The 25,548-nt window shown below is 37.6% G+C and overlaps 3 protein-coding genes across 41 annotated transcripts in view; 2 read left to right on the top strand and 1 right to left on the bottom strand.

The window, feature by feature from the left end:
- The first annotated feature begins 343 nt into the window (after positions 1-343).
- Positions 344-4,213, top strand: LOC107995839 (28S rRNA (cytosine-C(5))-methyltransferase). The gene is made up of 6 exons (XM_017053548.2): positions 344-628; positions 832-1,099; positions 2,429-2,685; positions 2,768-2,883; positions 2,959-3,131; positions 3,213-4,213. The coding sequence occupies exons 1-6, from the start codon at positions 503-505 to the stop codon at positions 4,073-4,075; spliced, it is 1,803 nt and encodes a 600-aa protein (XP_016909037.2). The 5' UTR covers positions 344-502; the 3' UTR covers positions 4,076-4,213.
- Positions 4,214-6,286: 2,073 nt separating this feature from the next.
- The window catches only part of LOC107996000 (7SK snRNA methylphosphate capping enzyme), a 29,299-nt gene continuing 10,037 nt past the window's right edge, over positions 6,287-25,548 (bottom strand). For 11 of the 37 annotated variants that reach the window (XM_062082184.1, XM_062082152.1, XM_062082187.1 and 8 more), the window contains 15 exons: positions 24,535-25,548; positions 20,344-24,433; positions 20,051-20,264; positions 18,898-19,934; positions 18,299-18,516; positions 16,239-18,219; positions 13,167-16,023; positions 12,129-13,099; positions 11,704-12,056; positions 11,511-11,618; positions 11,169-11,334; positions 10,901-11,016; positions 8,610-9,048; positions 7,749-8,535; positions 6,287-7,667 (listed from right to left, as the gene is read on the bottom strand). The exon at positions 24,535-25,548 is cut by the window's right edge. The gene's annotated coding sequence lies outside the window, so the exon portion shown is untranslated. Of the gene's footprint in view, positions 7,668-7,748; positions 9,049-10,900; positions 11,017-11,168; positions 11,335-11,506; positions 11,619-11,703; positions 12,057-12,128; positions 13,100-13,166; positions 16,024-16,238; positions 18,220-18,294; positions 18,517-18,605; positions 19,935-20,008; positions 20,265-20,343; positions 24,434-24,529 lie in introns of all 37 variants that reach the window. The other 26 variants (XM_062082175.1, XM_062082160.1, XM_062082161.1 and 23 more) reach the window with 26 other exon arrangements.
- LOC107995840 (echinoderm microtubule-associated protein-like CG42247) overlaps positions 8,809-25,548 on the top strand; it is an 18,910-nt gene continuing 2,170 nt past the window's right edge. The window contains exons 1-16 of one of the 3 annotated variants that reach the window (XM_062082148.1): positions 8,809-8,953; positions 10,343-10,868; positions 11,173-11,350; positions 20,022-20,243; positions 20,349-20,465; positions 21,079-21,310; positions 22,343-22,638; positions 22,745-22,909; positions 23,004-23,099; positions 23,179-23,316; positions 23,518-23,739; positions 23,834-24,091; positions 24,282-24,444; positions 24,552-24,734; positions 24,854-24,949; positions 25,204-25,548. The exon at positions 25,204-25,548 is cut by the window's right edge and continues 2,170 nt beyond it. In XM_062082148.1, coding sequence (XP_061938132.1) covers positions 8,809-8,953; positions 10,343-10,868; positions 11,173-11,350; positions 20,022-20,243; positions 20,349-20,465; positions 21,079-21,310; positions 22,343-22,638; positions 22,745-22,909; positions 23,004-23,099; positions 23,179-23,316; positions 23,518-23,739; positions 23,834-24,091; positions 24,282-24,444; positions 24,552-24,734; positions 24,854-24,949; positions 25,204-25,472 — 3,306 coding nt within the window. In that variant the 3' untranslated portion in view covers positions 25,473-25,548. Of the gene's footprint in view, positions 8,954-10,342; positions 10,869-11,172; positions 11,351-19,791; positions 19,928-20,021; positions 20,244-20,348; positions 20,466-21,078; positions 21,311-22,342; positions 22,639-22,744; positions 22,910-23,003; positions 23,100-23,178; positions 23,317-23,478; positions 23,740-23,833; positions 24,092-24,281; positions 24,445-24,551; positions 24,735-24,853; positions 24,950-25,203 lie in introns of those variants that run through there. The other 2 variants (XM_062082147.1, XM_062082149.1) reach the window with 2 other exon arrangements.

The raw sequence follows: 25,548 nt of genomic DNA, 5'->3' as shown, positions 1-25,548 counted from the left end.
AAGGCTTATTTTTAATTCCCATTAATTTCTTTGTAACCATTTATTTATTTTGTAGAAAATTTTTTCATAATATTAGATATTTTTAATTTATTTTCATTGAAAAATTGTATATATATTTTTTTAAATTTAAATTTTATTAAAATTATTAAATTGATTTTGAATAAAGCGCCATACGAGATATTAATATTGAATTTATTTGCAATAAAATTATCACAAATAGTTTAAAAAAATATATGTTCATAAGATTAATTATTTATTCAATTAAATTTTATTTTAAACTACGTTTTTTGATAAAAATAATTTTCTAATTGATAAAAATAATTTTTATATATATAACATATCCACTGATTTGTGCGCATTTTCTAATAGCATGGCGGACACGTTTTATTTTATATATACAAGGAACGTTTCCATAAAGAAGCTAATATATAATTAATTGAATAGTAAGTGATTGATATTACGTTCGATATTACATAGTAGGCTACAATTTTGATGCGATAACATGCCTAAAGAATTTGTACATTCCATCAAAGTTCCAAGACTATATAAGTCTGCTGCTAAAATCATTCAGGAAGTTCGTGAAAAAGGTGGCAGTCTCAAATCATTGATTTATAATCAAAGACATCCTGTAAGTTTATCTTTATTAATAGAAAATAGAAAAAATAAACCAAAATAAATTTATATTATATATATATATATATATAAAATTCATTAAATGATTATTCTTTATAATCATATCATGATCAGATGGTTTTCGAAAGAATGCACATACATCAAGATTTATTTATATCGTTATTAAATAATTTTTCTTAATTTTTTTAAACAATTTAGAATAAATCCGCAATATATTCCTTGTGCGTCAAAACGTTGCAAAAAGAAGGACAAATAGATAATCTAATAAATAAAACTAATTTATTAATGAATGAGCCTCGTTTCGATGCATGGTTAGCAAAAATCCTGATAACAGAATTACTTTGGGGCAAAAACGCCTTGAAAACTGACTGTAAACCTATTAAAATTATTCTTGCTTATGAACAAAAATTACGGGAAGAATTAAACAATATTGGTGTTGATGCATTTCCAACATCTTCTGAAACAGGTAAAATATATTATATTACTTATCAATGAATGCATATTATGTTTACAGAAATGGGCCATTCATGTACAAGGAAATTAATAGCCACATCTGATCTTAAATTTAAGATATATTAAATCAATTTTCTTCTAAAGGAATTTTGCATCTGGATTAATGGTTTTAATCATCCGTAACAACCGAATACTTACTAGCCGACATCCCAGAATTAAAAAATTTTTCTCTTATATGCATAAAAATCAACAAAAAATAAATCAAAAAGAAAATTCTTTTGATCAAAATAAAGATCAAATACCAGCTATGAGTTTCATAGACGTTTTGGGAAAATTATTTTTATATAGTATTGCCATGTTTACTCTTCCATTTGTTGCATTTTTTGGTATACAACATGTTATGAAAACTGAATTTCATGTAGATAGATTTATAACAAATTGTATTTCTGTGTTTGTTGCAGTGATTACAGTAAATTTAATAATAGCTTGTTATATTTATCAGGCACTTCATGAACCTGATAATGGTTCCGAGGTTAAATCAATTGTAGAATCATCCAAAGATAATTTAAATGAAAAAATTGATTAAATATTAAATGAAATTTTAAATGTATAAAAAATAATGATTGTATTTATCTTATACATAAAAGGCATATAATCTTAATCTATATTTATAAATTATTCATAAATTACTTATTATTGTATAAAAAATAATTCAGAAAATAATTGAATGATTTCAGAAGAAGAACATAATATAATTAATTTCTTTTATAGATGAACATATAAAAAAATTATATGTGTTAATCACATATATCTTTTAAATAGAATAATTTTTAATTAAATCATTTTTTATGTTGAAAAAAATAACAAGCTGAATTGTTATGAATTAATAAATTTAATAATTTCATTTAAAAAATTACGTGATTTCATATAATTTCTACATATATCATATATCTACAAAAAAATTAATAAATATCATATCTTTCTTGAAATCATTCTATTTTTTTTTTTGAATTTTTTTTTTCTACGCGAGTAATTTATGAGTTATTTGTAATTGTAGATTAAAATTGTGTAGGATACCTTTTATTTCTTATACTATACTATATTAATAACATATTAATATTTGATATTTGTAATAATTACATATAGTAAATGTAATTTATATTCTTATATTTTTTTATTACTATTGTACAAATATAATTATGCCAGTATTGAATATAGTTCAATTCAATATGTATTTAACAATAAATAATTTAGTCATAAAGCACGAGTTTTCTTTTATATCCATTATAAAATTAAATACCTTTATATAATTGCTAAAAAAAAAAAAATTCATTTTTTTCAGTAAAAAGTGCAAGGTACGTTCGTATCAACACATTGTTAGTGACACTAAAAAAAGGAATATCTTATTTTCAAGAAGAAGGATGGTCTTTAATGCCAAAATGTCCGAATTATATTCAACATTTGAATGCTATAAAAAATTTAAAAAAACCGAATTTTATTCAGGATTTTCATATATCGGAAATACTTGTTTTTCCACCTGATACAATTTTCTATGATCATCCTGGTTATCAAAATGGAGAAATTATTTTACAAGATAAGGTAATTTTTATCAAAAAAAAAAAAAAAAAGTAAATAATTTTATCAATTTTTTCAATTCTATATATTTTTTATGTTCTTTTAGGCTAGCTGTCTTCCTTCATATTTATTAAATCCAGAACCAGGATCTATAGTACTCGATATGTGTGCAGCTCCTGGAATGAAAACATCTCATTTAGCTGCCTTATTGAAAAACACAGGGTAAATCTAGAGTTGATTTTTATTTGTAAATTAATTTAATTTTACATTTGATGTAATGTAATATTATGTTTATAGAAAACTCTATGCAGTAGAAAAAGATGAAAACAGATATAAGACATTATGCAAACAAATTAAACTAACAAACGCTTCTTGTGTTGAAACTATTAATAAGGATTCATTAACTTTGGAGACAAATGAATATTCTAAAGTGGAATATATTTTAGTTGATCCATCATGCTCAGGTTCAGGTATATAAAATATATAGCATTAATTATATAATAAATATAAAAAGTGAAAATTTATTATAACTTTTAGTTAAATTTTTTCAGGTATGTTGGATAGAAAAATAGTGTACGGCAAAGAAAAAGATGATCCACAACGTCTTAAACAATTACATGCATTTCAAGTTTTTCTTTTGCGACACGCCTTATTAAATTTCCCAAATGTAAAGAGGGTTGTTTATAGCACTTGTTCTGCTCATTCTGAAGAAAATGAAGAAGTGATAGATGAAATTCTTGAAAATATACAAAATGCGTACGAACTTGTTCCAGTTAAAAAATTATTGAACGAAGAATGGTTGAACTTTAGTTCGAAGAAATATAAATGTTCAGATAAATGTCTTTATGCTATTTCCGACATAGATATGTGCAATGATTTTTTTGTTGCCGTATTTGAACGAAACTTTAATGTATCTTTACCCGAATACAAGCATAAAGAAGATAATACAACAAATAACGAAGTAGAAAAAGTTGAAATCTTCGATGATGAAAAAACTACAACACGAAAGCGGAAGAAACGTGGAAAAAGAAAAACGAATCAAGAAAATTTTAAAGACGAAAAAATAGATGACGGTATCAAGGACGTAAATAACGATTCATTAAATAATGATTCTTCTCAAAGTGATGGCGATGAATCTTCTCAAAATAATGGCGCTGATTCCCCACAAAATAATGGCGCTGATTCCCCACAAAATAAGTTTTCTCAAAATGATAACAATGAACTTTCTGAAAATGATACCAGCGAATTTTTTCAAAATAAAAGCGATGAACTTTCTGATAATAATGATAATGAACCTGTAACTAAAAAACAAAAAATTAAAATAATTGGCCAGAAAATAAAATCTCATAAAATACGGCGATTATCTATTCATAAAAAATTAAAATTGCCAAAAAAGAAAAGGAAGACTCTTTAAAAATATAACTAATATTTTATTATTATTGTTACGTAAAAATATGTAGAAATATTTTATATATTTCAATTAAAAAATAATAATGACATATATTTGATGAATTGAAAAGAGAAATATACATATAAATATATATAAAAATAATATGATGTTCTTTTTTCCTTTATTTCGCTTATTTATTCGCATGATATATACCTACTACTCAGTTATTTTTATCGTTATTTCGGATAAGATCAACGTCTTTTTATTGTGGTAATGTCGTGCAACTTTTGACCAAGGCACGAAATCCCAAACACGCATCACGTAAAAGAGGATTGTGTCCTTCAGACCAAACACGTTATAATAATTTTTATATATTTTTTGGGGGGGAAATATTTAAAAAAAAAAATTAATTCAAACAAAAGCATAAAATTATATCTATCAGCTCGTATTATTTGTTTCTTTTTTTTCATTTCGTTTAATCTCTTGTTGAAAAATGAATAAAAAAGAGCAGTACGTTAAAAAATTGCTTAATAAATTATTACGTTTTCGTGCTTGCACTTAATTTAATATTGTTTTTTTATGGCCCAAGAACACGAAAATTAAACCGTTCCAAATATGAAATTCGTTCAAAATTTCAACCTCGAGAATACCGTTAAAACGTTCCTGATAATTCTTATGATGTACACGATGTTTCCTCGATGAGTAGTGAAAAATAAGCCTTTGCCACGTACTACCTTATCTTGCTATTCTCGGAATCAAATGCATTCCATGTGTACCCTTCTATGCCTTGTCGCGTTGACTTACAAGGTCTTTGAATACCTTCCGATAAGTATCTTTTGATAAACTGACCTCTCGTGAATCATGGTTAATATTCAATGATAATGCGATAATGCTAATTACGTATACACAGGTGTAACTATATAACTCTATCATTAATTATACTTACGATAGTAATTTAATCTAACACTTTCATAATTATTTTCAAAATATCACTTTATAATCAGTATATCTTGAATTGGCAATGATTTATTTTTTATGAAATTTAAGAATTCATGGATTATACACTAAAGATATAGTAAAGAAAGGAGAACGAGTTAGATAACGGTAACACAACGAGCGTATACATGTTGCAGAACTGAAAAGTACAACGCGATGACAGTAGGATAAATTGAGGTTATTCAACCGTAGGCCGTATTATAGCGCAAATTTGAAAAGCAATATTACTAGTAATAATCATCTCAACGTGTTACGTTAATATATCGTTGCTTATAATATCTTAAATATTTTACTATGAACATCAATAATAATAAAATACAATTTATCATAGAGGTAGTTGAAATATATATTGTTGAATGCAATGAATATTATTTCTTTTTTATAAAAATAAGAAATTTTGAAGCAATTATTCTTTCTTTATACTCTTATCTTAACAAATTTTTTATCTTTATGAGTATATGTTTCACAACAAGCTTTCAAGCTATAAAGGTGAAAAAAAAAAAAGGAAGTGATTACGAACTAGCTTTGGGCCAATGACTCTTCCAGTTTTATTGTAAAGTCGATATCTTGAAGGCGCAGATTTGATTGTTACTTCCACTCGCCTCCCCGGAAAACTCTTAGATATCGCGTGAAATCATCGAAACGTATTTCTTTCACGTGGCCTAAAAAAAAACTTTTCCCTTTTTCTAATGGCTTCCGTGACACGAAACGCTTTGACCCGCTTGGCCCCCATGGATTCTGCTCCAACGTATATTTTTTATATTTCAGCAATATTCCGTTGCAAAATTATCTTCGTTTGATTCTTATTGCACAACTTGTGTAGCTGCTTCGTTTATATAACAATCGGTACAATGATAAATCTGATTAAAAAATGCGAAAATTAAAATATCGTTAAATTACTTTATAATATTTTTGATATTATCAATAATTGTTTTATACGGTAATAAAATTTCTAAAACGAATCCAAGAAGGGGAATAGATATTCATTCGAATCCTGCTGATTCACGCTTACGTGATATACGAGCCGCTCGGTCGCTCGATTGCTTAAGTGGTTGAGGGACGAATCTGGTCAGCCGTCTTCCGCGGTTGAACACGCAAGCCACACCAAAGTATCGACTAACTACTCGCCACGCCAAGAAGGACATTACAAAGATGACCACTGTGTAATGGATCGACTTCAATAAATCATTAAACAAATATGAAAATAAATTATGGCTTAAAATGTACGTACGATCTTCGTATCGAACAAATGCAATTTATTACGATGATACATTTGATTTTTTTTAAATTTCACAAAATGTTTGCAAATTTTTACGCGAAGAAAAAAATCGATCAAACGATATTCGACGCTAATAATATCATATCTTGTATTCGTATCGTGCATTTTGCAATTCTTAAGCTTCATGCAGCTAATCATCCTAGTCACCGTCCGATAAGTCCGGTATTTCTTGCTCCACGAAATGTAAACTGTCGAGGGATTGATCAAAGAAAGATATCGAACATGGAAGAAAAATAGAGCACGTTGAATTTTAATTTCTTTTCCTTAAAACTTTAATTGCACATCGCGAGTAACGTTGTCGTCCTATTTCCTTATTTACGATATTCAAAAAAAAAAAAAAAATATTTCGCATTCAACGTATTTTCGCATCAGGGAATTTAATTATCAAAGTTCCATTTGGTCGAACACACGTTTAAAGAAAAACCCGATCTACAACTTGAATATTTCCAGTTGAGATTGTTCAACATTCATTAAATGTCTAAATTACCGTGTACCAAACTGACGTATGCAAATGTATGACGCTTCTGCGCGAAATTTTTAAATATGAAACATTTACGTTCCTTCTTAGAAATTGCAATCTTCTGCACGCAAAATCCTCATATCCCTTATTACATAGATTCTTTCCTTCATGATTTTCCAAAGTCTGTCGCAATATTCATTTTTATAAAAACCAAGTCGATCATAAATCCCTCTCTTCCTATTGATGTACAACTTCAACTCTAAATTCTATACACATATATATATATATATAAAACTCTGTTAAATTTTGATCGTACAATGCCGTCGTACAATATTATTATTCGCCTATAATTATATTATAATTTCGTTCGGTCTCGAGATTCGATGTACAATAAATTCCTCGCTTCGTTCTTTATCCAGTTGTGTTTCCATCGATCGAGGGAATGTTGACGAAGGAAGAGATTCGAACGGAAGACGAGGCTTGCGGTTAGATCCGTGGTGCAACAAGTTCGGTGTTCGTTTGGCCGGCGTCGGTTCATTGACACGGGGCGTCGATGCCGGCGAACGTCGGCCGGCAGGAGGAACGACGACGTGGACGACGACTGCGGCGCCGGGGTAGCGTGGTTCGTGGCTGTCCCTCGGAACGACACACACTCGACGTCGGGACGCCATCGTCGAAGGACGCATGAATATGTATACCTACGCGGCTGCTATCCGCTCCTCTTATCTCGCGCCCGAATGAGACCTGTCGATGGACCCTCCTCAAATCGTTGTTGACACTCCTCCCCTTTTCGTCTTCTCTTCTCTTCTTCTTCCATCCCTCTTCTCATACATTTTTCTTTTCTCATCTCGCCAATTCCTCCTCTTCGTGATTGCGATCTCCTGAAATCGAAATCGAGTAGTGGAACAGTGGTTCTTTTTCTTTTCTTTCCTTTTTTTTTTTTTTTTTCCTTCTTTCTTTACCTTCTTCCTACGATCTTTTCGCGTTCATCGAGGCACAGTGAGAAAGAAATGTTGACGGTGTTGAACTTCTGAACTGTCTTCTGGAGGAGATGAATGGAAGAGGGTCGTAGAGGGAGGGGAACCCATCCTGTGGAATCTTTTTCATCGAGTGCATCGAGTTGAAATTCGAAACAGATTGTTGTCGAAAATTAAGAATTAAGTGTGTAACAAAGATTTTTCGTGCTCGCGCTTGGAATTATATTCAACGGGGGGAGGGAGGGAGGGGCGGGGGAGGAAGGGAAACGAGTGATCCATTCTTCGATTCTTGTGCATCCCGATTCCCGGCGGAGTTGTTGTGCAAAGTTCGTGACTCCTCGACCCCTCGAGGAGCTGTTACGCAACGTAATTACGTGGCGTTAATCTTAAAACTTGTGAAGGTTGTCGATACCGAATCGTTAAAGGGGAGATCTCCTCTTCCTTCTCTCTCGCGCGTGTACTTGAAATTTGATTTCGAAGGCTCCCTTTGATGAAGGGGGAGGAGGGGGGCGATCGATTGATCCGCAGTGAACTGTAGCTACGAAATAAAAAGTGCATCGCAAAGCAGGAGAGATCGATCGGGAATCCCCCCAGCAAATCACGCGACACGTGGACTTTTAAGCCTGCATGTATATATATATATATATACATACATATATATATTACATATATATATTTTTTTTCTTTCTTGGCTGCTGGATGTGTCTTGCGGATGGAAAAATAAGGAGCAAGCTCCTAATGGCTCGTTGTACGCGAAAGTAACGTTTCGTATCTGAAATTGATATTGCTGTCAATTATCTGATCAAAAATTTAAACGGATTGAAACGAGATATAGATTGATATTACCATTCAAAAGATTTATAATTAACCGATGTGAGACAACAACTTGTGTTAATGGATTGCATTAATTTGAAAGCGCATCCTTCTTCAAAAGGAATTACATCCGGATGAAAGAAAAATGTTTCTTTTTTTCTTCCACAGGATCGTTCGGTGAAAAGCAAGCAAGAGAGAGAGAGAGGAGGCAGAAAGTGGCGGCCTTGCGCCGATGATCGCCGTTGAAAATCAGTCGAGTTTGCGTGCCGGCTCCAGCCTGGGGCAGCAAGTCGAGGAGGCAGCGAGCGACGGAAGCGTGGGCAGCGGCAACGAGGCTGGTGGAGCCGGCGCAACCACCACCAGCTACTCGGTGCCAGGTGAGAGAGAGTCTGATTATCGCAACGAGATTCGGATCAGATATCCATCCTACTTGTAAAGACCTCTTACGACGATGCAATATAATCCCCCCATTCTGAAACAGATGGAAGATTAATTTTATCTTGCTCCCTATGTTTAAATACATGAAATTCAATAAATTATGATTATATGAGGTTGTTAAAATTAAAGGTAAAAGATAAAGGAAAATATATACATATATATATTCTTCTATCAGATGAAGCTAAAAAATAAGATTTTTGAGAGGTTAGAAAAAGAAAATTCTCTTTCAAAATTTGTTTCATGAAATGATTAACAGAAGAGAAAGAGGGAGGAGGGAAAGGAAGGATTTTTGAGAGGTTAGAAAATTCTAAATTAACAGAAGAGATTATTAACAGAAAAAAGGAAAGGGAAGAGAGAGAAGAAGAAAATATATATTCTTCTATAGAGCTAAAAATATAAAGCTAAAAATATAAAGCTTCTATAAAGCTAAAAAATAAGATTTTTGAGAGGTTAGAAAAAGAAAATTCAAAATTTCAAAATTTGTTTCATGAAATGATTATTAACTGAAGAGAAGGAAAGGGAAGAGAGAGAAGAAGAAAATATATATTCTTCTATAGAGCTAAAAATATAAAGCTAAAAATAGGATTTTTGAGAGGTTAGAAAAAGAAAATTTTATTTCAAAATTTGTTTCATGAAGTAATTATTAACAAAAAACAAGAAAGGAGGAAGGGGAAGAAGAAAATATACGTTCTTTCATAGATGAAGCTAAAAATAGGATTTTTGAGAGGTTAGAAAAAGGAAATTTTTTTTCAAAATTTGTTTCATAAAATGATTATTAACAGAAGAGAAGGAAAGGGAAGAAAGGGAAGAAGAAAATATATATCCTTCCATCAGATGAACCTAAAAATAGGATTTTTGAGAGAAAAAGGAAATTCTTTTTCAAAATTTATTTCATGAAATGAATATTAACAAAAGAGAAAGAGAGAGGAGGGAAAGAAGAATTTTTGAGAGGTTAGAAAATTCTAAATTTCAAAATTTATTTCATGAAATTAACAGAAGAGATTATTAACAGAAGAAAAGAAAAGGGAAGAAAAGGAAGAAGAAAATATATATTCTTCTATAGAGTTAAAAATATAAAGCTTCTATAAAGCTAAAAATAGGATTTTTGAGAGGTTAGAAAAAGAAAATTCTATTTCAAAATTTGTTTCATCAAATGATTATCAACAGAAGAGAAAGAGGAGGGAAAAGAAGGATTTTTGAGAGGTTAGAAAGAGGAAATTCTCTTTCAAAATTCTCTCTCACTCTCATGAAATGATTATTAATTATTAACAGAAGAGAAAAAGGAGGAAGAGGGGAGGAAGAAAATTTACATTCCCTCTTATGAACAGGTGTAATGAATAAGGAGGGGCAGGAGGGAGAGGCGAAGAACGAGAACTCGGGAAAGGAATCAACTGGTTCGGCGGTGACTACGGTAACTACACCTAGCGGCGTAGGAGCTGCGGTGTCCTCGGCGGTCGCTGAAGCCTCTACGATGCCTGGTGGAGGCGCTCGAGGCAGCGACGAGGAGGAGGAGCAGGAGGAGCAGGAGGAGGGGGCGGAGGAGGACGAGGAGGAGGACGAGGACGAGGAGGAGGAGGAGGACGTTGAAGTGGAGGGTGGAACGGCGCAGGAGGCGGTCGGTGGCGGTGTTGTGGCGAGCGATGGTGGAGGGGGTGGAGGCGGCATGGCCGGCTTTTGGAGGCAGAGCAGACCCTCCAGTCCCCGCATGCCGCCTCCGGAGCAGCCGGAGTTAACCAGGCCTAAGAGCCGACACGAGCCGGCTCCCGCGAGATACAACAACCTCGGTTATTGGAGAGCCAGAAGGGTCACGTTCTATAAAAATGGCGACCCATATTTTCCTGGCATCGAGTTCAGGTAAATCCTTTCTTCTTCCTCTTTTTCTTTACCTCGATCCCTCTTTCCCTCACCCTCCCAGGCGAGTATCCACCCTTGCAGGTGCAGGTGGCGGACTCTCCACCCTCCTTTCGTGGATCGACCTTGATTTTGGCCTATGAATGAGATCCTGTGACACACGAAACATATCAACGTCGTGATCTCGTTTCGTTCTCATTCAACGAATTTCCAAAGTTTTTCTTCGCGAAACGATTTCTTTTAATTTCCAATTATCACGAAGCTACAAAACACGATATATACATATATATATATTCTTAATACCAAGGTTCAAACCGGGAAGGGACATCGGCTCCTTGGAGGCGTTGTTGGATAGGCTGTCCTTGCGGATGGATCTCCCCAGAGGGGCGCGACACATCTTCTCGATGGACGGCGACAGGAAGCTCACCCTGGACGAGCTCGAAGACGGCGCCTCGTACGTCGTATCCAGCTACAAAACGTTCAAGGTAAGCGGGAAACTGGTTTCTATTTATATAATGCTATATATCGACGATACGCGGTCAGATTAAAATCTTGCGTTGGGGAGAATTGTCGGGAAACGCCATCGACTTAATAAGGTGTTATGGTGTTTAAGATTGGAGGGAAAATTAAAGATTCTTTACCTACCCTGGCGGAAAAGTGGGTCGTTCGATCTGATACATTGCACGAAGAAGAAATAAGGTCCCTTAAGACACGTTCGGGATCGCGTGTGTGCGTGTGTAGATCGAATCTCTCCTATTGAGCGAGAGAACCAATCTCATTAGAGAGGCCAAGCCGACAATAATTCAGCAAGGACTCGTGAAAAGTAAATATCTTTTACCTGGGAGTGGTCGTCGCTCGTGTATAATTAAAACGAACCCGAGAGATTGTATACACACACACGCGCGCACACACGTACCACTTAATATTCATGAGCTACAACAACCTGTGAGAAAGTCGACTTGCACAAACGCTCACTTCCACAAATGAGTATTGTTGGCGCGTGTGCGTACAATTAATTGCGCGTACATTGGTATGAATATAATATCAATTTATAAGGAGTCTGTAAAGGGGTTAAGTCGCTGATTAAAGTCGATTTATTTATAAGAAAACTGCGTGTATTGTTCTTGACAATCTTTTTTGTATCTGGCCCAGATCAGATGTTTAAGCAGGCCGCACGCAACATCAATCTACCTGAAAAGAAAGAAACAAGTGAGAGAAGTAACGATTATTTCCGCCTGTTGTATGAAATTTTTTCTCTCTTACCTTACGAAACATCAATTCACGTGTCTTGCTTATATGCGCTTATTTCAAAAAAAAAAAAGGGATCGTCGAAAGGAGTGGATTGGGAGAGGGGGGGGGAGGGGTGATCCAATTAACGGGAAAACCTTTCAGGCCGCGGTGGAGCGTGTTTCATTATTTTTATGAAGGTGCCGATAAGAAGAATTGGATATCGTTTATCGTTGCGTCATGATGTGCCGTACCGAAGGGTGGCCCACGCCCCAATCTGATTTCCAGGTTTTAAGGTGTGACCAGCCTTACGTATATCAGATGTGTACGATCCCGTTATTTCGATCGTAGTCTCGTGTCAGGTCAACCCTTAATCCGGCAAAGTGGTCAAAGCTTTTATATATATATATATATATATATATAATCTTATTTGCATGCCGATCCAGAATCACACACCCATGACCCATATCCTATTATATTCTCGCCACCAATAATATCTGATACACAGAATGATAAGATTTACCTTGACCCGTCGTATCTCAAGAAATGATCGATTTATTTGACGACGATGATTAAGATTAAGACGAATTAATTATTACTTAATTATCATTAATATATATATATATATATCGAATCGAATTTTCTGCTTGTCCAACAGTGTAATTCGACTATTGTTTACCAAAGCCACGTGGCACGGAAGATCGACGTCTCGTGTAAGTGAATCCGCGAATTTCGTGGTAGGGATGGGAGCGTATCGGTGGAGCGAAAAGTGGGGGCAAGTGTCGCTACGGGATTGGCCAGGAAGAGGGGTGAAAAGAGGGCTGGCCAATTGGCGGTTTGCGCTTGCGCACCGGTGCTCTCTCTTTCTCGCTCACGGCCCAAATGATACGCCTATATCCCATTATATCTTGCTTAACGTCTCATTATCGTCGTGCTTTCCACGCGTCCTCTGCATACTCGCATCTTCCTCCTCCGAATTATTATCCATACCTTCTCAACGATTGTATCTTTAAAATTGGATTCCTTAGTTTCTTCACCTACCATGACCTAAATTTATTTAAGAAAAAAACTTACCTCATCTTATCCGATCTTAGGAGTTAGATGGAAAAAATGGGTTGGATAAGTTTGATAATTTGTTCCCCTTCTGTGTATGTGTATACAATTTTCTATCCTTACTCTTTTTTAATTCTTCGAAACATGTATATGTAATTTCTTTGAAGACGCATGAATCACGATGTAGCGTGAGGGTTAATGGTGGGGAGGGAGAATAGGTTCGTATTTCCGTTAAGGAGACCGATGCAGGGCTCTCGAGTCGTAGGGCAGGTGGCAAGGGAGAGAGAGAGACCGTATCTCATTGACCGTTGGTCAGCCCCGCAAGGGATCGATAAACAGGTTCTCACACGGACAATTCACAAACTGCGTTCTCCACCGTTCCGTTCTTTCGATTCTTGACAGCGGACAAAATTTCGCTCACCATTTTTCCTGCAAAACGTAACAATGTAAATATTTGAACGGCGCGAGCGATGACGTTACGATTTAAATAATTTACGATTGCACACGGAATTGTGACGGAATAATAACGGCACACGTAAGGAGGTATGCATAGCACGATGAAAAATTAATGTTTCGGGATAATGGAAGAGGCGAGGAAGATATAGCGTCGATTATAGCCGGTTGTGAGTTAATGCAATCAATTGTGTTCTGACCGTCTCTCGCAACGGCGTTACTACTGCGGTCGGAAGTAACAGTTTATTACTACTGCAAACTGCCCCGTAGCAATACGTACGTGATACACACGTGCGCGTGACAAGCGTTTGTCGAAACTCGATACCATCGATATATCGAATGATGATCGATCTCGAAACATTTGGACACGTGACAGTGACGTGGAACAAATGACCAATCGGGCATCGATGTCTCCGTCGCCGAGTTGCTCAGTCTCTGCATGCATACTACATCGCAACGTTTATTCGTTTTTTTTGTTTTTCTTCTCCAACCTTTTACTTTCATTTATTTTCCTCCCCAATTATTTAGTTTGGTCATAAAAAGTAAATAATACACTCAAATTACAATTAAACTTTTTTTTTTAAAAAAAAAAATATAACTTACGTTATTAGTCTGCCTTATCATTACAAAGATTTCTATCTAGAATTATACACCGTTTTTTATGTTATTGATTGTACCGTGATTAATTCCACGGTCGTTATATATAAGTTGGCAAAATAAAAACCAATATATACTTATTCTTCGAAACAGTGTTTCACGTGCGACTGAACGATCGCAGCGATTGTTTCTTTTTTAATCACCTATGGCATGTTAAACGTGGGGACGATCCGTCACGCACGTTCCAACTTTGTTCTTCATTTTCATATCGCGCCTCACTTCGCCGCGATAACGAGCCCTCTTTTCTTTCTCCCCCGGTTACACTTACCGACTGTGCACACGTTTCTTTCGTTCTTTCGTTCCAAGTTCATAACAAACGATATTATAGCGTTGGCTAGCCGTTCTCGAAAGGAATAATTGTCGAGTGGTCTAAAATTCGTGTCAGCCACCCTCCAACGTGATATGTCACGAACTCGAACGGCAGACAGAAACTTGCACGTATCTGGCCTACATACATCACGGAATTACCTTTGGAGAACACCTTTCTTAAAATCGTTGTTACATAAAACGCGGTCGTCGTTACGTTTTTTTTTTTTTTATTTTTTTTTTCAACGTTTCACGCGAGAATAATTTAAGGAGCGCATGACAGGAAGGGAGGGGGGAAGGAAGGATTCGATAAATAATCTCGGTGAACCAAATATTCGCCATTTTCTTCTTATCGGTTTTTGAGCCGACCAACGTATTGCATGCTTGGTTGCAGATTAATTGCACGTGCTCGGCGAAGGGGAAAGGAAGGGAAGTGAGAAAGGTGGACGGAAAATATTTGCGACGATAAATCCCTTTTAAGCTCGTAAATTTTTTCGATATTCTCGCTTCAACTTTTTTTTTTCTTTTAGATGCTTGTTGTTTTTCGTTCTTCTTACCTCAAGCTGCATGACTGACGGCAATCCACTTTAATTGACATTATTACGTCGATTTTGTGAGCGATATTACTCGAAGTTATCGAAGTTAATTACGCGACCATTCCGATCTGATCCCAAAACCGAGACTATAGAGTTCGCTAGTGTAGTGTAAAATTTTCCATCGAGACTCCTGCCCTCTTTCGTCGTCGAATCAGAATCATTCCGTAAAAAAGTAAAAAGATCGAATATATAAAGTAATAACGATTCTATTATTGTTATTGTTAAAAAATATTATTATTTATCCCTCGAAATATCCACGCGGAATCGAACGAAACGAATTGAAAAGCGTTACCTACTTTTCTTTCTTTCTTTCTTTCCTCTCCTTCTTTTTCGTTCAAACTCTCTCTCTCTGTCTGTCACAAAATACGCAGATTCGTGCTTCCCTGCTTCGCATCGTGTAATCCACGGCGATCATTTATCGCCAGTTGTCACGCTGAATATGTATGAGGTTTGAATTCGAAACAAATGAATTTCGGTAAGGATCGATTATAGAGAGAGAGAGATAGATACATAGATAGAGAGAGAGAGAGAGAGAGAGAGAGTAGGGAAAACCTATCTAAACTCTCCCTCCCGTTCTTCCCTCTTCCTCCACCTCTGTGCGTACTACAAACTCTACACACGTTTTCCCCACACGTGAATACGTGTATATACCCCCGATATGTAAATCACTGCGGCATCCCGTCTGTGTGGCATTCGTTGCCTTTTAACCAGACTGGCTACTACACTTGTCGCAGAACGTTTCGCAGGACAACTACCCTGTGTTTTACACCCCCTTTCTACTCGCTCGCTCGTCACGCACCTCCTGTAATATATGCGGGATTTCAACTTCTTCTTGCATGCATAAGCGACATCGTCCGATTTCTAATCTGGAAAACGTGGAAAGATACAAAAATAAAGGCGATCCTTTAACGTTTTTTTACTCAGGAAGGGAATTTCGTTTCTCTTCCTTAGTAAAGCGAAATCGAAACGATAAACCTAACCTAGTTTTCAAATAATTCTCTTTCCGTACTCGACTACGATTGCAATTTAAATAGGAGGAAAGAATCTGGGGAAAATTAAAGAAAGGAATAATTTTCTTTACCTTCTTCAAAGAAATTATCCTTATTTTTGAATCATCGAGAATGAAGTACTCCCTTTGTACAAATCGAATTCGTCAAAACATCCAATGATGATAAGTGATGATTTCTATCATATCGATCGAGCAATATATATTTTTATTATGCACCGTGTTTTAAATCCAACATGATATCCCGTGTTCCTTAATTCTCAACCCACGAAAGACTTTAATACACTTTAATAAATAATTTCTATATCAACATCTATCTTGCACGAAACTTAATAGCGCGAAATCGTACGCGAAAGATCAGTGGTTGAGTTGCATTAAAAATCGCATGATAAGGAAGGAAAGAGAGAAAAGAAAAAAAAAAAGTTAACTGGACCGATCGAATTAACCCAACGAATAACCACCTGTGCTTATCGGTTCAGCGAACAGCTTATCACCGGCCGATTAATGTATATGCGCCGCAAATATTTTTCTCTTCCTCTCGCGATAAATTTACGCCACAACGGGGAAAAAAAAGTGAACAACGTACCAAAAATGATAATTACCGTTTTCTTTCTAATTAAACCAGGTCGGTTGCGTGTTAAATCGCTCGAATCCGTGCACAGATGATAATTTATAGCGAATGACCTGCCGCAAAAGGTTAAGGGTTGGAGTTCTTTGGACGAGTTCTCAGTCCCCTTATCATCAAGGTAAACGATCAACAAGGATATTCACCCTACTGTAATAATCGGTTGTAATAATCGGTGTTCCAAGTTATATTAGGAAGAAAATTTTAATTCTTCCTAAAAAGAAAAGACTACACGATCGAGATAAAAAAATTATTGAAATTATGAAAGTATAAGTAAGGATAATAAAAATTATAAGAGAGATAGAAAAAGGAATGCAAGAAAATCTGAAACGTTTATGGGGAAAAAGTCGCAAAAGAAAAAAAAATGTTACAATGATATCGTTCCGCCAACAATGTTGAATCAACGTAAGGGGGGTGCATGACCGAGTAAATGCGTGAAAAGGTTAAGGGTTGTAGCACCCATGGTGAACCCAAGAGGGTGCACCCACGCGTACTTTTGTCGCGCCTCGCATTCGATCACGTATCCAACAGCCGGAAGATTGTTGCACCGTGACCTTGGCCTTGCACAACAAAACGTTATTCGTATGACGACCACCACCATCACGTGCCGCGACCAGTTCCACGAATCGTAATTTATATAGAGGGAGAAGCTCATAAATTAAATAATAAACCTCCGCAAAACATCCTCTTCTCGTGAATGGACTTTTCCTTCTTTTTCTTCTTTTTCCACTCCAATTACGCTTCTCGATACAAGATGCTCCCCACTCGGAATGTACATATTTTTTTTTAGAGAAAGAAATGTCGTCCTCCTTTAAACGTGAAGGAAAATATTTGGAAAAATAGACGTTCAGTGCATTATTATACATTCTATGACGTCTATGACGTGGGTGGCTATTGTATTTTTAGCTCGTGATTTATATTAATAGAAAGTTTTCGTGGGATTTACCGTGCTCGTGATAATTTTGATTAAAGGGGACTGGTGTGATTTCAGGCGGTTGATCAGATTGCGGTAGCCAAGTTGAACCGAATTGCATTGCCGTTGATGCAAGTCACAAGGCTGGCTTATTCAGATGGTTACGACAAAGGGATCCTTGAATTAATTTCCTGAGAAATTTATGAAAAATTTCATTGGCGAAAAATTAGATTAATTATTCAATCGTGTAACCTCGTTCGAAGATATGAATAATAATTATTCAATGTGTTACAAATCAATAAGATTTCGTTACTCGAGATTTTAAATTTTCTTTTTACTAAATTCATTCATTTTAATTCAACGGGCATCCATTACTTCTCGAATTCGAATTATTTCGCTTGGACTTCGCAAAAGACAGAAGAAAAAAAGAAAATCGACGTTCTATCTTCTAATGGAAACTCGTGCCTCGAGTCCATTAAGAGTCTCGGTCAACTCGAATTGTCTTCGATCGCTCCTTTCTGAAATTTAATTTTTAAATTTTCGTATTCACCTTTTGAACTATTTGTCTTTTAATAATAAAATGAAAGACTTACGTACTCTGTAAGGGTTAAGCTTACGTCACAGAGGAGGGGGTGCATTACACAGGAAGGGTTGCTCGAGTGTGCGAGTCTGAGAATGTCGTTTGACCTTCACCCTGTGTTAATCTATGCTCCCATTATCATACCAATCCCATCAAACCTGGCATTGCATTGCAACTGCACGAGGATGAACTGGTTGTATTGGTCGATCAGGCTGCCTTTCAATCAGGAATCACCCTGAAACGTTATAATATTTAACATTTCTTGCATGACTTGATTTAATATAATTTAAACGTAAAAAAAGGAAAAAATATCAGACATCATACAACAGAAATGATTCTATACGACTCTAGAAGGCTGGAGTGATTTTATAAAATTTTATTACTCGTCATTGATAAATCTGGAAAGATCTGGAAACGTATAGCAAATTATATTGCAAGGTCATCGAATCTCTGGCATTCTGCCGGCCACAGTGTGCGTGTTTTGAATTCATAAGTCGGTTTATCGGACCATTAGCCTCGTTAAAAACATATTTCTTTTTTCCACCTCTCGGTTTATTTTGAATATTGACCCTGTTCAAGTCAATAGGGATGATCAATCCAACGTAACGCTACTTACCACGAACAAGCAGAACCAATTCCACGTAGAAGAGAAATAAAAATGCTCTCAATCTTATCCTGATTACATCAAGCTTTCATTCGATTAAATTTCCAATTTGTAAATTGTCCAAGTGTTTAATTTACTGTCACAGTGAGAAAGAAACGCGTCGAAATCGTGCTGAAACTACATTAAGAAAATTAATACATATCTCACACACACACACGCGAAGATAAAAAGAAAAAAGTATAAAAATTCCCCTCCTTCAAAATGATCGAATTCCAAACTTTTGACCAAACAGCTTTCCGTGTCGCGCGATTCGCCGAGCTATACCACTGGCTGGTTTGGCCTTGAGACACGATGGCTCTCCTCGAAAGGAGGGGGGGTAGGGGATGTTGCAGCCAGGGGCTGGTTCTCCAACCCAATGGGGCAGCGCATACCCCGCCTCCAGTTGTCCATCGAACACAGCCGGGTGTGCATTGTCGCGAGACAGTCCTCTCGTTCCGACACGAGCTACTGTATCGTACAAGCCATCCCCTTGTCGATACAATCTACACGAAATCTCCTTTTCTCTCTCTCTCTCGAGATTGCCGATTCGCGCAATCAGGATCGAACAATCGAAAATCTTTTAAAGGAACATTGAAATTTTGTTGTTGTAAAATAAGCAAGAAGAATAAAAAAAAAAACAAAAAGATCCTTCCCCCGAGCTGAATAATCGGGGGAGAAGAAGAAAGAAGTGCGACGAGTGAGGAAACAACGCGAGGCGAGGTTAATAAAATTTAATCGAAACGAAAAGGGATAACCGCGTCCCGGCTGTCGTCGATTTTCGAGGCCACGCGAGTGATACAGGTCCACCATTGAGTCGGCAAGTTCCTCGTCCCGTTCGGACTTGGAGCCGGACTTTGCCGCTTTCGAGGAGAAATCGGACTCGTACAGCGATTCTGACCTCGAATCCCGCGGCCCTAAATTCTTGTTGGAGGATTGCGACAGTTTCGTCGTGTTGATGAGCGATTCTTTCGAAGTTATATCGCTGCCGGCCGACATGCTTCAGGTCCTACCTGTGAAATAATTAATATATATATACATATATTTGCTATATTATTAGATTCCATAGTTAAATGAATTATTGTACGGTAAAAATATAGCCGGCCAGCTACGGAAAGAAGAGCAACACCTGGTACACGAGCCCGACAGGCGGGGGGGGTAGCAGAGGTGGCGGGGCGGGCGGATGGCAAAGCAGGCCGGCGGCCGTGGCGAGCCTCGGAAGGAAAGCTTCCATCAGCGACGAGGCACCACCTCCTGGCGGTGGAAAACCTTCCTCGGGACGCGTCATACGAATCGTTAACAACCACGACCATACCGTGCAGGTATAAAAAGGGTATTTACACCTAAAAAGAAAAATATATATGTACATATATATATTTATATACGATTGCATAGCAGTATCTCGAGTAAATTTAATCAAACCTCAGTGTCGAGTCTTGTTGAACCTTCGCACGTCGCAACCGTTCGAGGAGGTGTTGGAAGACCTTGGACAAGTATTGAAGATGAATGGGGCCAAGAGGATGTTCACAGTTTCGGGTCAAGAGGTGAGAGGCTATGAATAATAATTTTGCACGTATACGTGAAATATGAATATTGATAATTGTTTGAAAATTGGTCGGCCAGAGACGTGTGACGTCCGTGGCGGTTGATCGATTGGCCCAGTGTTTCGTGAAACGTGGGCGAGTCGAAAAGTTTATCAGCAATTTATGCAAATCGAAGACATTGGCTCGGCTTATAAAATCCGCTTGAATAATGTTTGTCCATAAATATGCATGCGACGGTGGGAAGCCATCTTCGAAATTTCCACCACAATTTGTCTACAATTTGTATTCTCTGGAATAATATTTCTATGGATAAAAAAAGAAAAAAAAGAAACGAAATTCGTATGCGAAGATAATTATTAATTAATTCCTTTAATTCGATTATAAAAATATTGCTCCGTGTAACCGGGTCGCGAAAACCTTTGTCGATACGAATATGAATTTCAAATCGGCCAATTTTCTTCTTTACCCACTCCTCGTATATATATATATATATATACATATTATATATATATATATACATATATATGTACACGTCATGGATGAAGCTTGTCCCTCCCTCTAAACGCCCGTGTAAAATATATTCATTCATAAATCGAAACTGTTGTATCGACAGGTAAGAAGTTTCTCCCAGTTAAGGAACGAATTCGCTGATGTGGATACATTTTATCTGGGTACCGGGTCGGGGATGAGCATGGTCGGCGGTGTGTCTGCGTCCCCGGCGAGGAGGTCGAGATCGCGCGGACCATCTACAGTTGTCGAGGACATCGGTCGCCAAAGACGCGCCCGTAGCAAAAGCAGGCCACGCGCTTTGTACGCCCCTGATTCAGACGTCGTCCGAGTAAACGGTTCTCCATATATATATATATATACACATACATATATATTTATCTTACCGTTACTTTTATCTTAATTACATCAACACTAGGTTTACGAACGTTGACTATATACTTCTTTTTTTACCGAAATCCGTCTTTTCTATTTACTCGTCTTCGATACATTTTTCACACGTAAATTCTATCTTGGATATATATACGTTGCATATGCATATATGTTTGTTAGATTTGATGCATTTTGTTCGTCGTGTTTGATGGTCACTGCTCAATTATTCGGCTGAATCGAAGGAGAAAATTCTTTCGAATTTTGTTTATTCCAATTTATTACAATTTTGGTTATTCTTTGTATAATAATCTAAGCATTCTGAGAAATAATTATAAAATAAGGGGTCATTCTGCTTTCACAGTATTTTTTTCATCGGTATCGGTATCTTTTGTTTCACTATTCAATATCTAAAACAATACGTTTCGTTAATATTAGAATTCGATCCAGGTCAATCTTCGTTTATGCCGGTTATTCTTTTTATTATTCTTTTTTATCAATTTCACGTCTTTCGAAGCATCCATAATAATATAAATGTAAAAAAACTTTATCTTTTTGGAAAAATTCGAATCTTCACTTCACGAAAATAAATTTTTGCTAAGCTTCCAAATAACACTTACTTTTTTCTTTTTACAAACTGTTGAAATTATCTCTCCCGTAAATTTTCTTATTGTAAAATAATAAAGACAGATTCGCTTACAAAAATCACTTCTTTCCTCTGCAAAATTCACCGTTCAATTGATTATTTGTTATCACAATTACGAACACTGTTCGATTACGTATTTATTCCTAAACAATCGTCATTTTCTTGGACTGTGACACGACCCGCCAAATTGACGGATTATTTTCGTAGAAGTAGAATATACAACATCTAGAAAACAATAAAATATAAACGTCGCAGTGAAAGCGAATAGAAATATACATTTTTAAGCCCTAAAATCCCTAGATCTAGTTAATAGTTACATACATAGTCGTAATCTTGCAACAGCCTATAATAACAGATTACAGCGTGGTCGAAGTGTTGAGGGACGAGCCAGCAAGAGTGACCATCCGAGGATTGAGAAGATCGTTCTATCCACCTTCCCATCTGCCGCCCGTAGACAATTCTCCTCCCGAAAAGAAGTTGCAGCTCGAGTGGGTTTACGGTTATCGGGGCACCGATACCCGGCGAAACCTCTGGGTACTCCCTAGCGGCGAACTATTGTACTACGTCGCTGCCGTGGCTGTTCTCTTCGACAGAGAGGAAAATGCACAACGGCACTACGTAGGCCACACGGAGGATATTACGTGCATGGAGGTATATGTTATCGCATCGAGAGGGATTACAATTAGAAGGAATCTCAATTAAGAGAAGATTTAACAAACGCATTGTTTGTTTGTTCGTTCGATGTTATACGAAACAGGTTCATCCGAGCAGAGAACTCGTCGCGTCCGGGCAAAAAGCCGGCAGGCACAGAAAAGCGCAACCACACGTCCGCATATGGTCGACAGAGACATTGCTCACTCTGTACGTATTCGGAATGACCGAGTTCCAGATGGGCGTCTCCGCATTGGCGTTCTCGCAGCTGGTAAAAAAATAATTTGTCTCGCACTAAATAAGAAAGATTTTCAACGATGATGATCACTTTAGGAAGAAATATAATTCACATCCGCGTTTCACAGAACGGCGGTAGTTACGTGTTGGCGGTCGACGCTGGTAGGGAGGCGATACTCTCTGTCTGGCAGTGGCAATGGGGCCATTTGTTGGGTAAAGTGGCGGTAAGCTTTTTTTATTTTTAACGATCGATTCGATGCGAATGACGACGTTGATACAAACGTGAATTTTAATCCCTTGCAGACGATGCAGGAGGATCTAACGGGGGCGGCTTTCCATCCCCTCGACGACAACCTTCTGATCACTCACGGCCGGGGCCACTTGACGTTTTGGAACAGGCGCAAGGACGGTTTCTTCGAGAGGACGGACATCATCAAACCTGTAAGTTAATCATAAACGTCACGTTCTTTTTTTTTTTCCAATACACGGAATTATCTCATCGATTCTCTTGTCTCTTTCTCCCCCTCTCTTTCTCTTTCTTTCTCTCTCTCTATCTATCTATCTATCTCTCTCTCTCTTTCTCTCTCTCCCTGTCCGTTTAAGCCGTCCCGCACGCACGTGACCAGCATCCAATTTGAACAGGACGGGGATGTCGTAACAGCGGACAGCGACGGTTTCATCACCGTCTACTCGGTGGACGCGGATGGCGCTTACTTCGTCCGAATGGAATTCGAGGCGCACAACAAAGGTATCAGCTCCCTGGTCATGTTGTCGGAGGGTACGTTGCTCTCCGGCGGTGAGAAGGACCGTAAGATAGCAGCCTGGGATTCCCTGCAGAATTACAAGCGTATCACGGATACGAAAGTACGCGCGACTGTGTGTGTGTGTGTAATAAACTAGATTCGTAGGAATTGAAAATGTCGGTGGTGTTAAATTGGATTGATCGGGGGCGTTCCAGTTGCCGGAGGCGGTTGGGGGTGTGCGCAGCATCTATCCCCAGAGGCCTGGGAGGAACGATGGGAATATTTACGTGGGGACGACCAGGAACAACATCTTGGAAGGATCCCTTCAGAGAAGATTCAATCAAGTCGTGTTCGGGCATGGGAGACAGTTATGGGGCCTTGCTGTACACCCTGACGACGAGGTGTTCGCCACGGCAGGCCACGACAAGAACATAGCCCTTTGGCGCAGGCACAAACTCCTCTGGACGACTCAGGTATCAACTTTTCTTCTTTTTCTTCTTCTTGTTCTTTTTCTTGTTCTTCTTTTTATTTTTATTTTTCTTCTTGTTCTTGTTTTCCTTCTTCCTCTTGTTTTTCTTCTTCCTCCTCCTCTTTTTCTTCTTGTTCTTCTTATTCTTCTTTTTTTTCTTCTTGTTCTTCTCGTTTTTTTTTTCCTCTTCTTAGGTCGGTTTCGAGTGTATTTGCATAGCTTTCCATCCTTTCGGTGTCGCTCTTGCTGCCGGCTCTTCGGAGGGTCATCTTCTGGTGCTTGCCGCGGATACAGGGGCGGCTGTGGCAACCCTCAGAGTGTGCGGCTCGCCGTTGTCGTGCATTGGCTACAATCCAAGTAATATAAAAAATATAAAACACCGATTTATCGCGAGATTCTTTTCCTTTTTTTTTTTTACGTCGATCATAAATTACGACATAACCTCACTTTTGTTCGCAAAACAGCGGGTGAAATCGTTGCGATGGGCTCTCAGAACGGTAGCGTGTATCTGTTCAGAGTGTCGAGGGACGGGTTCTCGTACAAGAAGAGCAACAAAATTCGCGGGACGCAACCGTTGGTCCAGCTCGACTGGAGCTCCGACAGCAGATTTCTTCAAACGGTTACCCAGGACTACGATTTAGTATTTTGTAACTAGTATTTCCCTTCTCTTCTTTCTTTTTCTCGCTTCAACAAACAAAATCAACAATCAATTCTCCGATAATAATAAACATTAGAAAATAAGTAAATAAATAAACAAATTTCTCAGGGGACGTGAAAGCGTTGTCATCCGAAAAGAGTCCGCTCGTGATGAAGGACGTGAAATGGTATACTCACAATTGCATGGTTGGATACATGGTGTCCGGTGAGTGCAAACAAAGAACGTGCTGCCTAACAAAAAAAATTATGAACCGTTATAAAACTTTAGACTCGTTCACACACACACACACACACACACACACAGACAGACAGACAGACACACACACACACACACACACACACACACACACACACACACACACACACACACACACACACACACACACACACACACACACACAGAGAGAGAGAGAGAGAGAGAGAGAGAGAGAGAGAGTAATTGTTCATTGTCCGGCACAGGAATGTGGAATAATCGTTATTACCCGTTAACGACCGTTTTAACGACGTCGAGTCGATCGGCGGCGCACGACATGTTGGTCAGCGGCGACGCGGAAGGATACCTGAGGCTTTTCAGGTATCCGTGCACCAGTGCTAAGGCGGAGTACATCGAGGAAAAGGTGTACAGCTCTCTGGTGGCTTGTGCCAGATTTCTTTACAACGATCAGAACGTGGTGACCGTCGGTGGGACCGACGCCGCTCTCATGCTCTGGGAGCTGGTCGACGAATAGAAGAAGAAGAAGAGAAGACCTCCTACCTCCTTGTCATAGATATTCCCCCTTCTACCATTTGCAGCGGTTTAGACTG

This window comes from Apis cerana, linkage group LG11 (genome assembly GCF_029169275.1).
Source record: "Apis cerana isolate GH-2021 linkage group LG11, AcerK_1.0, whole genome shotgun sequence".
In the NCBI taxonomy this organism is placed as follows: Eukaryota; Metazoa; Arthropoda; class Insecta; order Hymenoptera; family Apidae; genus Apis; species Apis cerana.
This window is presented reverse-complemented; position numbering and strand designations above follow the sequence as displayed.